This window comes from Elephas maximus, chromosome 5 (genome assembly GCF_024166365.1).
Source record: "Elephas maximus indicus isolate mEleMax1 chromosome 5, mEleMax1 primary haplotype, whole genome shotgun sequence".
Taxonomy (NCBI): Eukaryota; Metazoa; Chordata; class Mammalia; order Proboscidea; family Elephantidae; genus Elephas; species Elephas maximus.
Window position 1 is genome coordinate 27566773 of NC_064823.1, and position 13018 is coordinate 27579790.

At 38.5% G+C, this 13018-nt stretch overlaps 2 protein-coding genes across 2 annotated transcripts in view; both read left to right on the forward strand.

Moving 5' to 3' along the window:
- The window catches only part of LOC126076821 (mitotic spindle assembly checkpoint protein MAD2A), a 118356-nt gene that overhangs the window by 32402 nt on the left and 72936 nt on the right, over nt 1–13018 (forward strand). The gene's annotated exons all lie outside the window — the stretch shown is intronic.
- LOC126077501 (rho GTPase-activating protein 20-like) overlaps nt 1–13018 on the forward strand; it is a 147851-nt gene that overhangs the window by 3548 nt on the left and 131285 nt on the right. Inside the window, exons 2-6 of the mRNA XM_049887045.1 lie at nt 1384–1579; nt 5623–5754; nt 8988–9029; nt 9719–9801; nt 11999–12008. Coding sequence (XP_049743002.1) covers nt 1384–1579; nt 5623–5754; nt 8988–9029; nt 9719–9801; nt 11999–12008 — 463 coding nt within the window. The remainder of the gene's footprint in view (nt 1–1383; nt 1580–5622; nt 5755–8987; nt 9030–9718; nt 9802–11998; nt 12009–13018) is intronic.

Below are 13018 nucleotides of genomic sequence, written 5' to 3' on the forward strand. Positions count from 1 at the left end.
CTTTTCAATAACATGTTCCTCAATTCTTTCTAGAACCTCTCCAGCAGTGCCTTTAAAGTCCGTATTTCCACCAATAGTATGTTTATAAATGATTCAGGTATTCTCCAAGTTGACACAGGCTTTCTCTACAATGCTTCTCACCCTTTCTGAGCTCTCACCAGCTGAATTTTTAATATCAATATTTCTATCACAGTCTGTTCAAGGGAATCCAGGCTTTTTCTATCATACTCCTCAAAATTCTCCCAGCTCCCATGTACTGCCAATTCCAAAGCTACCTCTACATTTTTAAATATTTGTTACAGCAGCACCCACTTACAGGTGCCAAAATCTATATGAATTTTTTTTATTGTAGCTGTAACAAATGACCACAAACTAAGTGGCTTAAAACAATAGAAATTTATTACCTCATAGTTTTTCTATGTCAAAAAGTCCAGGTGGACTTGGCTGGATCCTCTGCTTAGGGTCTCACAAGGTTGATCAAGGTGTCTGCAGGCCCTTGTGAAAACTCTGCTTCCAAACTCATTCAAGTTTTTGGTCAAGTTCAGTCCCTTGAGGTGATAATACTGATGTGACTCTTTTCCTGCTGGCTGTCAACCAGGGCTGGCTTTTGCTCTTAGAGGCTGACTACATTCCTGTTTCAAATGTGGTTCATTCCAGCAATGAGGGTCGAATCTCACTCACACTTCAAATCTCTCTAACTTCTTTCTGTGCCATCTCTCTAAATCCAGCTGGAAAAAGCTCTCTGTTTTTAAGCATTCATGCAATTAGATTGGACCCACCAGGATATTTCAGGATAACCTCCCTATTTTGAAGTTCATAACCTTAACTACATTTGCAAAGTCTCTTTTTCCATGTGACATATTCATAGGTTCCGGATTTAGGGTGTTGGGCACCTTTGCGGGAGAGGGGCATTCTGCCTTCCACAGTCCTACAAACAAACTTTCCTCCCATTATTCCACCAACATTGTTCTTGTCAGGGCCACCAATGACCTCCAGGTTACTAAATCCAATTGTCAGTAACCATCTGCCTTGGCCTTGCTGCAGCATTTGACATGGCTGTTTGCTCACTTCCTGTAATAGTATCTACCCTTGACCTCTTAGTTTTCCTCTTCACTGACAGTTCATGATCTGCTTTGATATTTCTCCTTTTTCCCACCTCTCTGAGTTGCCATACCTTGGGGCTCTTTCCTTAAATATGCTCTCCATCTACACCAACTTCTTAAGTGACCTCATCTTTTCCAATAGCTTTAAAAACTATAAACCAATGATTCCTAAACTTGAATTGGGGAGCCCTGTTTTGGAGAATGAGATTGTAATTTTTAGCAATTGTGTCATCCTCAACCTTTGGAATAAAACTCTAGCGTACGTTTGACCATTGACTAGCTATTCTGTGGTTTGCGGTGTGTTGCAGGAAGACTCCTTCCACTGAGGTGGACACGCATAATGAGAGAACTACGTTACCTGAGGGCCCCAATCGTACCCTGCTGATTCATGGCCCTGTGGAATTCAAAAGAGGCTGGAGAAGGCAGAAGCGACACCTCTTCCTCTTCAGTGATTTGTTGCTTGTGTCTAATTCCAAGTAAGTGTATTCTACTCACTCTTCTGATTATCATTAGAATTTCATTCTCACTTACAAATTCCATTTTAATAGCCCTTACTATAAGCAAATACAAAGATTTTTTTTTTTTTGCTTTTGTAAATGTTTTGATCTTTGATTTACTCAACAAATATGCATGAAGATCCTGCTTTGTATGGTGCCCGTGGAGAGAATACAGTCAAGAATATGACAGGAAGGTCCCTCTTCCTTGAAACATACAGAGAGATAATAAATACAGAGGAGAGAAATACAGTCTGTGATTAGTGCTCCTGGGAAGAAGATATGTTGGGTGCCATTTGAAAAAGAAGATAGGATAGTGTTAAAAAAGGGGTCATCAGAAAGGTATCTGGTGGCAGCATTTAAATCCCTACCTATGGGACGGGAAGCAGTTACCATTCTTAGATTTGGCAGCAAGCCATCTAGCATGAAGGAATGGCAGACCCTACAGTGGGTGCGCCTTCTCCCCTTTTAGGGAGAGCTCAAGGAAAGCCCATATGACTGGAGTCTGACACATGGGGTGTGACCTCTGTTATGACACTTGAGAATTAGTCAGGGATATGGTCACACGGCCTCAGTAAGCTTTGGTGAGGAGTTTGAAATTTATTCTAGTAGAGTGACCATATCTCTTATATTTTTAGCGTTTTGCTCTGGCTGTCGAGAGATAATGGATTGGAGGGTAGGGAGACTAGTTAGGGGAGGCAGTAGTCCTGATGAATGAAAAAGAGGGCTGCATCTTGGGACTGGCAGTGAAAACGAGAGAGAAGCAGACAAATTTTGAATATATGTTGGAGACAGAGCTAACTGGGTACACTTTTACACCAATACAATTTATACGCAGCTTAGAACATGGTGATTGCTCAAGAAATATATACAGGCGAGGAGGGGGAGTGGTGGTGGAAGGAAATTGACTAACCTGGTCAGCTGTTTATCTGCCCCATCGCCATTTTCATTATGAAATATCATGAAAGTGAAAGAATAATTCAGCTTAGAAAATCTCATCAGGAAGCTGTTTAGTCACTATGGAAAAATAAAACTTTTCTTTTGCCTTTACCTTGGTTCCCAGTTAAGCTCTGCCATGGATAAAACATGCAAAATTAAGTATTAATTTTGTAAAATGCTATATTTAATCCAAATGACAATAATAATAGGTAGGATTTATCAAGGGCTTATTATGTGTCAGGTATTATGGTAAAGACTTTATATACCTAATCTTGTCTCACCCTTACAACCACCCTGGGAGATGAGCTTGTTTTCCTTGTTTTTCAGAATACCTTTATACTCAGACGTCTAGTGGCTTCCCCCAGGTCACCATGTTCGTACTTACTGGAATGCACTTTTGAAACAGAACTATTTGAAAGCACAGGCTTTTACCCTGTGGTGCTGTGGCCACTGTTCTTTCTTTCTTTTGGATTTCATAGAACATTCATAAGCATGTAGTTTGTCTCTCACCATTGAAATCAACCTTTCCTTTGGTTTAAGTAAAAGCCTAATCCCCATCTGTTTTGTATCTAGTAAGACATAGAGCGGAATGCTTAATAAACTAAAAAATTAATGAGAATTCCAACTACCAAAAACAAACAAACAAACCGGGAACAGAGGCAATGATAAAGATATAAATGTCTTAGAATGCATTATGAATGAGAGAAGTTGCCTACAGTTATAACTGTGGAATTGGTGATCTCTTTAGAAGTACAGAGAGGAAAAGACTCTGTGTCCAGGCCTTGGCTTGAAGAGAGGCCCACACGCAAGGGCTTTTACAGATTCCACATGGTTACAACCATAGTCTCAAGACTTAGGCTGCCTGGGTTCAAATCCCGGCACTGCTGTTTTGGCAAGTTACTTAACCTCTCTGTGAGTGTCTTCATCTAAAACCGTGGTAATAGAGACTATCTGATGCAGTTGTTTCAGGATTAAGTGGCATAATATTCATAAAATGTTTAGTGCTTGGCATATGATAAGTGCTCAATAAATGTTAGAGTAGAGTTGAAACTGTTCTGGGTTCTTAGATGGCTCCTTGGTTTGGTTTCCACTGTGGAGTAGATAATTTTGAAACTTTATCAAACTAAGGAGAGAATTACAGAAATGGCTTCTTTGTAGGTCAATATATTTGGAAGTTGCAATGTAGTGTCTTGGGTATCTTTACACATTTAAGACCCATTGCTGTCGAGTCGATTCTGACTCATAGTGACCCTATAGGAAAGAGTAGAACTGCCCCATAGAGTTTCCAAAGAGCACCTTGTAGATTCCAACTGCCAACCTTTTGGTTAGTAGCCGTAGCTCTTAACCACTACGCCACCAGTGTTTCCTCTTTACACATAGATGCCTGTGCTCAAAAATACAAAATCTGTAAAAGCAAGCAGATATGTGCTTGGCCTTCCAAATGGCCATGCATTTTAGCTTTATAATACATTCAGAGTTGCTATCCAGAAAAATGATTTTATATGATAATTGAATGTTTCATAAAAAATCTTCAAAAACACAGAACTAGAGTAAGAACTATTGACATAAAATGTACAAAGAAGCCACCTTATATTACAAGGCACTTTTCCATTATACTTATATTCAGTTGCTCTAAGCTCTGAATCTAGATTATCCTTCAGGTGTACCTCCTGCACAATTCTTTTCATTTTATAAATCCCATTGAAGAGTTTTAGCTCTAACTTGTCCTTGACTCAGTGGAGTCATAGGGATGTTTCCACATGAGGTGTCTTTGATCTTATTTTAGCTTTAGTGTCCCCACAAGTAGTTCTGAATAGTCAGGAGTCCCAGAGCGATGTGCCCAGGTCCCCCCGGCATTCTTCAGAGGGCTGTAACTATTTAAATCTCAGGGCCACCTGACCATTAAATTTGCAAATTAAGTCAAGGGACATAGTGGTTTTATGTCAGAGTTATAAGGGGGATTAAGCAGAAATTGTCAGAAAGCAATGTCACTGCTGACAAAGTCAGTCATCTTCTGACTCTCCAGAGTTCAATGGAAATGTGTTCATCACATATATATATGGCCTCTTGGCTTCTGGTCTGAATTTTATTTTTTTTTAATTTGGTTCAGTCTTTAGGCTATTAGTTTCTCAATTTTAGCCAGAATCTAAGGAAAAATCATATGAACAATGTCTCAAGAGAGGAAATTCGAAATAACTTATGCTTTAAGGGCTACAAAAACTAAAGTTGAGAATACATTTTAAATCGATTATATCTTTTTCCTCTCTCTTAAAAAAGTATTTTATGAATATTTTTATAAATCGTAAATCATGTACTTTTTATCTTTGTTCAACCTCTCAAATACTTTTTGAAGTAAGCAAACCATCAAAAATGAATGCATGAATGTTTCCCTAAGAAAGTAATAATTTGGTGACATAAATGGTAAAGCCCTTGACAGCTAGCCAAAAGGTTGCCAGTTTGAATCCACCCAGAGGCCCCTCAGGAGACCGTTCTGTCTGACTGCATCCAAAAGATCACAGCCTTGAAAGCCCTATGGAACAGTCCTGCTCTGCACACATTTAGTAGCCATGAGTTAGAAATGAGTCGTGGCAACTAACAGCAACAACAATTCTAAAATTAGAATTTCACAGAAGCTGGCTTAATGGACATGGGGAATACAGGGTGGAGAGGAATGTCCTATCTGTTAGGAGGAGAGCAACTAGGAGTACATATCAAGGTGTATAGAAATTTTTATATGAGAGACTGACTTGATTTGTAAACTTTCACTTAAAACAGTAAGAAAAGAAAAGAAAATTAGAAGTTTTGGTTCCCAGTCAATAGTCAGCACTGAGAACAATAAACCAGTCAGTCTGTGGTTACTTGCTTCCTTCAATGAAGTATTTTCAGGGCCCTCCTCAGCCAGGTTTCCATCAGCACTTAGGAAAGCCCCATCTGACCATTGACTGTGCTGTGCACCAAGGATAATAGAGATGAGGAAGGCATGCTTTGCTCTGGCGCCATGAAAACTGATTTCTTACCATGAGCAAAGCTCTGCCTTGGCATTTAAGAAACAAACTAACAGAGTTTCTGTTGGGTTATCTTCCTAGGTATAGAAAGACCTTCAAAATTAAAGACAAAATACCACTGAACACCATGTGGATGACAGACTGTGATGACACCAATGCCAAGAGGTCCCTTGTTTTGGGCTGGCCCACTGTGAACTTCACAGCCACCTTTAGGTAAGAAGCGAAGCTTGGCCCTGTATTTGTGTGGGTTAGCTATGTGAAGGGCATAGTCAGCTTTTCTAGAATGGAGAGAAAAATATAATTAATTTTTTCCTCTATTTTTTAAAAAGAAAACATTTTAATCTGAGTGTTTTGAAACAATGACTCACTTACATGCCTTATATTTTCCCAGAGTTTTTTACTCAAATATGTGCAAATTTAAAGTAAACAATGGGAACTATCAGAGCTACTCCCTTTGGTTTTGACCAAGTGGTTATAAAAAAGCTCTAAGAGCTACTTTGAGGAGTGAGTATTCAGGGTTCTGTTGAGATGACTGCATCCTAAGTCGATTCTGGCATAAGTCAAATACCTCATTTTTTTTTTTTAAGTTTTCATGAGCATTGCCTTTTACTATCAGTATCTTTATAAATCTGGCAGTGTTTTGAAAAAAAAAAAAATACCCAATGCCATCGAGTCAATTCTGACTCATAGAACAGTAAATCATAAAATGGAACATCTGCAAGTGAACATCTGAGAATGATAACATCAGCAAATTACGCCCTACAGCATATCACTAACAATAACATGTACAAAAAAATGGACAGTTAAGTGAAGTTGGTCGTTACCTGATTACGTTGTCAGTTGGGGACTACCTGTACTGGAATAGACCTTTCTTAAGAAAGTATCATTAAGTAGTCCAATTAAATTTGAAAATTTGCTTTTATGCTCCCAAATTAATTCCTTAAAGAAGTAGTCATTAATCATACAAATAAAATCGATCATATTATCAATTACTCGGTTGCTTAAATCACTGTGATTACCTGGTTTAGAGTCCAAAAGGTGACAATGAAAAATAAAGGTATGATCCACAAAGTGCAGATTGATTTTCCAAGATACATTTCTAGGCTTAGAATGGGAAATATCAATAGTCCCGTATTCACAGTGACCAGGTAACACTTACATCTATCTACTCTTCTGAACAACGGCACCCCAAGCCCCGTACTTGTTTTACACAGAGCGTGAGTGTTCATCAAGTGCACTCAACACTCTTCTTCCTGACTTCTCCTCACCTCACTCCTTCACAGTCACACACATCATCTTTAAGTCAACTAAAATGTTTCTGAATTGTTCATCTATTAAACTGTAAAATGCAGCCGTTGACGTAACAATTTTCAGAGCTTATTAGGAAGAAACATGTGTTCCTATCATCCTCTGCATGTCTTCTTTTCCATAATAGATTTCTCTAAAGGTTATCAGTTGCTATTATCCAACACCTCCTTCATGTTACAGATGAACGGAAGCAGTTTAAATTGGGAATTCATGAAGTCTTTGATGAGGGAACAGAATAAATTTACATAGGTTGATACAGTGTTATTGGTTCTAAAGCTATATGAATATGTATAGGGCATTTAAAACAGTGCCTGGCCCTGGTGCTTGCTGTTATTACTCTTCTACAAATGGGTGTGAGTAATTAGAGGCTGTGTACATGTGCGTATGCAGGCTAGGAGGCCAAGTGGAAGACCCCTTGTCCTGATGAAGTAGATCCTAAAATGGTGACTTGGGGAGAGGGAAGAGCTATTGCTGGTGGGAATGTAGAAGCGTGCAGCTGCTGTGGAAAAATGTGGTAGCTCTTCGAGAAGTTAAACAAAGAATTACCATGTTGTTGTTAGGTGCTGTCAAGTTGATTTCGACTCAGAGAGTTTTCTAGGCTGTAATCTTTACGGGAGTAGATTGCTATGTCTTTTTCCCATGGGGCCGCTGGGTGGGTTTGAACCACCAACCTTTCATTTAGAAGCAGAACGCTTAGTCATTGCCCAACCACTCCTGGGTATATACTCAGAAGAATTGAAAACATATTAAAAAAAAAAATGCACACAAATGTGCATAGCAGCACTGTTCACAATAGCCAAAATTTGGAAACAACCCTGCTCTCCATCAACTGATAAATGGATAAACAAATGTGAAATATCCATACACCAGATATTAGTAGGGCATAAAAAAGAATGAAGTACTGATCCATGCTACAACATGGATGAACCTTAAAAGATGATGCTAAGTGAAAAGAGCCAGACAGAAAGGACCATATATTTTGATTACATTTATGTGAAATATCCAAAATAGGGACAGAAATCAGATTCATGGTCGCCAGGGCCTAGGTAAAGGGGGGAATGAGAAGTGACTGCTTAATTGGTAGGGGGTTTTCTTTTGAGGCGAGGAAAATATTCTGAAACTAGATAGTGGTGATGTCTGTATAACATTGTGAAGGTACTAAATGCCATTTATGGTAAATGTTATGTGTCTTTTACCACAAATAAAATCTGATAAATGAGAAATCTACGTACAAATGAAGTTTAAACCACTTTAAGTCTGAATATTTGATGCTGTAGTAACTTTAGCAGGGAAAATATCAATCATTAGTAATTTAGCAGTCAGTGAATTGATATTGATAAGAGGATCCTTCTAATTAAGGGTAAGTTTTCTAGGAAATAATTTAACATTTTACAATCCTGCTACCTGTATAAATAAATTAAATATTGAGTTTTTTTTTTTTTTCTTTAAAGAGATATTCTTGTTTCTAGGCCAAGGTAGTTCCATCCAAATGCCAAATATCTTAAGTATGATTTCATCTGAATAGTTCCGTACTTAATATTTGAGCAAGGCTCTAGGGGGCAGTGGTTAAGAGCTATAGCGTGCTATGGCTGTTAACCAGAAGGTCGGCAGCTGAAATCCACCAACCTCTCCTTGGAAACCCTGTGGAGCAGTTGTACTCTGTTCTGTAGGGTCGTTATGAGTCGGAATCGACTCAATGGCAATGGGTTTGATTTTTTGGTTTTATATTTGAATAGCACTTTACGTTGTCTTTATCAGTCAGAATCCACTCAAGGACAACAGGTAGGTAGGTATTAAGTTGTAAGAACGCCCTGAGATATAATTAACTTCCTTTCCAATGGTGACAAGTGACGGTCACGGCTGTTAAATGTCCAGATAACTTGCGTATATGGTTGCAATCCAGTGTTTAGATTTCAAACCAACTTCTGTCCCACTGTCAGATCTACTTCCCGTTGCTGTAACGTTGCCAGTAAAAGCGCAGGGTCACTCAAGGTCCAGATGTGTGAAGGGCACCACTTACATGGGCATCCACAACAGTAGCAACTGGCTGATGATATTTTATCAGGAATGGCAGTCATTACGATGTTAGTATAAGTGTTGCATACAGTTTAATTTTTTTTCCTTTTTTATTCATGCAGTTCTTCAGAACAAAAGGAACAATGGCGCTCTTCCCTTCGAAGGTATTTGTGATAAAAGATATAATCTGTGATAAAAAATATTAAAAAATTCAGGTCTCTGCAAAAGAAGTGCCCCCAATTATTCGTCCCTCCTTGCAGAAATTGTTGTACTGTCCTCAAGTAATTTATTTAGATTTACGTTGGCTACTACTATAAATAATGTGCTCTTATTTACATGCATGTTTCACTTATTTTGAGGCACTGGGACTACTATAAATAATGTGCTCTTATTCACATGCATGTTTCACTTATTTTGGAGGCAGTTCTGGTTACCAGTCTCCTGTTTCCCTTCTCTCCAACTTAGACGTTGGGGCTAACTTTACTCCCAAAACATGTATTAAATCTCCATGAATACAGGTTACTGTCGTGAGAAATTCACAAACCACTGTTGCTGCGTACCCTTGAACCTAGGAAGGTGCTGGGCCCCCCAGTGCAGACAGGAAAGCTTTTAGGACCTAATCTGCTGCTCAAATCTCACATGACAGGGACCCCTTTATTTTCTAGGCCAGGTCTTATTTTCCTGAAATAGTTTTGTATGTTTTCTTCTAATCCATCCTTTGATCTTGCTGAGTCTACCCACCTGCTTTTAAAATGGCATACAGTATATTGAAAATATTAGCAACATAGGTTGATTTTCAAATAAGCTATTGGCTAAACTAATACTCTTTTGGCTTATTATTGAATTCGTCTAGGTACATCGATCTAGCCAAAGAGAAAGACCACCCGAAGAGCATTCCCCTGAAAATCTTTACTGAGGACATCGAGAACTGTGCCTGTGTAAGTGTCTTTAAGCCCCTAAATTAAATTCCTTGTCTCTGACTTAGGCAGAAGGAGAGAGAGAGAAGGCATGGAGACAGTACCATGTGGAAAAGCATATGTCTTTGTAAAAGGCAAACAAGTGCTAGGCAATATGAAGCAAAAGGAATCCATGTTACTTCCACTGTTTAGCTTTGAAAGAATTTTGCATGTTAAACGTCCTTCATGTTTCTCTGGATTTGTCTAATAGCAACCAGAGTGACTTGTGTTAACGAAGTGATTTCCACAAGCAGGTATTTCCTATCAGATTTGAGCACTGTCTTTCCAATTGTTACATACATACAGATTGGTTTTGGTTGTTTCTGCAGGTTTTTTTTTTTTTTTTTTTTAACATTTTATTTGGAAATGGCCCTTTATTCTTAAATATTTATATATTCCCTAAGAGTAAGAATACTCTGTTACTTTACTGCCATACAGGTTCACTCTTGTCAGGTGAGACATAGATGTAGCGTGTGCATGATTCTCTAGAGCCATTTCCCTTTCTAAGGTCAGATATTGCATTTAGTTATGTCAAATGCAGAATAGTTTTGAAATATTCTTCATTCTGAGGATTGTCAGGGATTGAATTGAACTGGAATGTGCGACTGTCTAAGGGATCAGTATATTTGTACCTCTTTTGTTTATGCAAATAGAGGAAAAGCATTTAGCCCCAGTTATTGTGTATCATTTGATTTCTGCGATTGCAGTGCAGTAGGCAAGATGCTCACACTGATGAATAAGATGGATACGTCATGTTCTGAATATTTTTGTGACATTGTGGCCTGTCGTACTTTACAGCAACTGTAGATCCCACAAAACAGAATTTGTAGGTGAGAAAAGGAGGTAGTTCGAAACAGTTTTTCCTGTTCAACAGCAAAAGGCATGTGGATGCCTTAACCTATTCCCAAGTGCCTGACGTCACTGCACGAAGGAGAGACTAGAGAGTTCTCCTGTAGCGAAGCAAATGCTGGCCTCTGCCTGCTTTGTTTTTAATTGGTTCTGTTTAGAATTTTCATGGAAAATCACATTGGAATTAAAAAGAAAAACTTAAAACTAATATCTGCAGTGTGCTACATTCATTTTCTACATTCACCAGAGATTAGAGTTCTCCTCTGACTTTCATTCTTATGAGAGTTTCCTTAGCATTTTTCTATACTACACAGCTGATGCCAACAAATTTTCTTAGTTTTCTTTTATCTGAAAATGTCTTTATTTCCCTTTCACTCATGAAGGTGTTTTCCCCCACACAGAATTTTGTTTGCAAGGCTGTTTTTTCCTTATAGCTCTTTAAAGCTATTCCACTGTCTTTTGGTCTCCATGCTTTCTGATGAGTAGTCTCTGATCATACAAATCATTGATCCTCTGTATGTGATTTATCGTTTTTCTTTGGCTGCTTTCAAGATTTTTCTCTACGTTTTTAGTTTTCAGCCATTTGACTATTATGTGCCAAAGCATGTTTTTCTTTTAATTTATTCTGTTTAGGGTTTACTGAGCTGCTCCAACCTGTAAATTTATGTCTTACACCAAGTTTAGGAAAATTTTAGCCATCATTACTTCAAACATTTTTTCTTCCCCATTTTCTCTCTTCTCCCTCTGAGAAAAGTATATTACACATTTTGATATTGTCCACAGGTCCCTCACACTCTTTTAGTTATTTACTTTTATTCTTTTTTCTTCCTCAGTTGGAATCATTATTATCGATCTATTTTCAAATTCACTGACTCTTTCATTTGTCATCAATATTATGCTGTTTAGCACATCCAATAAATTCTTTCTTTCATGTATGTTTCAGGTAAATTTTTCATTTTAAAATGTTTTCTATTTCTATGCTGAGATTGCGTATATTTTTATTTGATATGAACATATTTTCCTTTGTATCATTGGGAACCTGTGGAAAGAGACGATGGAAAAGCTCAATATCATCAGTCAGAACAAGGCCAGGAGCTGACTGCGCAACAGACCGTCAATTGCGCGTAAGCAAGTTTAAGCTGAAACTGAAGAAAATCAGAGCAAGTTCACGAGAGCCAAAATATGACCTTGAGTATATCCCACCTGAATTTAGAGACCATCTCAAGAATAGATTTGATGCATTGAGCACTAGTGACCAAAGACCAGATGAGTTGTGGAATGACATCAAGGACATCCATCCATGAAGAAAACAAGAGGTCACTGAAAAGACAGGAAAAGGTCAAGATGGATGTCAGAGGAGACCCTGAAACTTGCTCTTGAGTGTCAAGCAGCTAAAGCAAAAGGAAGATTTGATGAAGTAAAAGAACTGAACAGGAGATTTCAAAGGGCCTCTCAAGAAGACAAAGTAAAGTATTATACTGACATGTGCAAAGAGCTGGAGATGGAAAACCAAAAAGGGAAGAACACACTCACGGTTTCTCAAGGTGAAAGAACTGAAGAAAAAATTCAAGCCTCAAGTTGAAATAGTGAAGGATTCCATGGGGAAAATATTAAACGATGCCAGAAGCATCAAAAGAAGATGGAAGGCATACACAGGGTCATTCTACCAAAAAGAATTAGTCGATATTCAACCATTTCAAGAGGTGGCATATGCTCAAGAACCAATGGTACTGAAGGAAGAAGTCCAAGCTACTCTGAAGGCATTGGTGAAAAAGAAGGCTCCAGGAATTGATGGAATATCAACTGAGATGTTTGAACAAACAGATGCAGCACTGGAGGTGCTCACTCGTCTATGCCAAGAAATATGGAAGACAGCTTCCTGGCCAACTGACTGGAGGAGATCCATATTTATGCCTATTCCCAAGAAAGGTGATCCAACTAAATGTGGAAATTATAGAACAATATCATTAATATCACACGCAAGCAAAATTTTGCTGAAGATCATTCAAAAACGGCTGTAACAGTGTATCGATAGGGAACTGCCAGAAATTCAGGCCGGTTTCAGAAGAGGACGTGCAACCAGGAATATCATTGCTGATGTCAGATGGATCCTGGCTGAAATCAGAGAATACCAGAAGGATGTTTACCTGTGTTTTCTTGACTATGCACAGGCATTCGACTGTGTGGATCATAACAAACTATGGATAACACTGCGAAGAATGGGAATTCCAGCATACTTAATTCTGCTCATGAGGAACCTTTACATAGATCAAGAGGCAGTCGTTCAGACAGAACGAGGGGACACCGATTGGTTTAAAGTTAGGAAAGGTGGCCGTCAGGGTTGTATT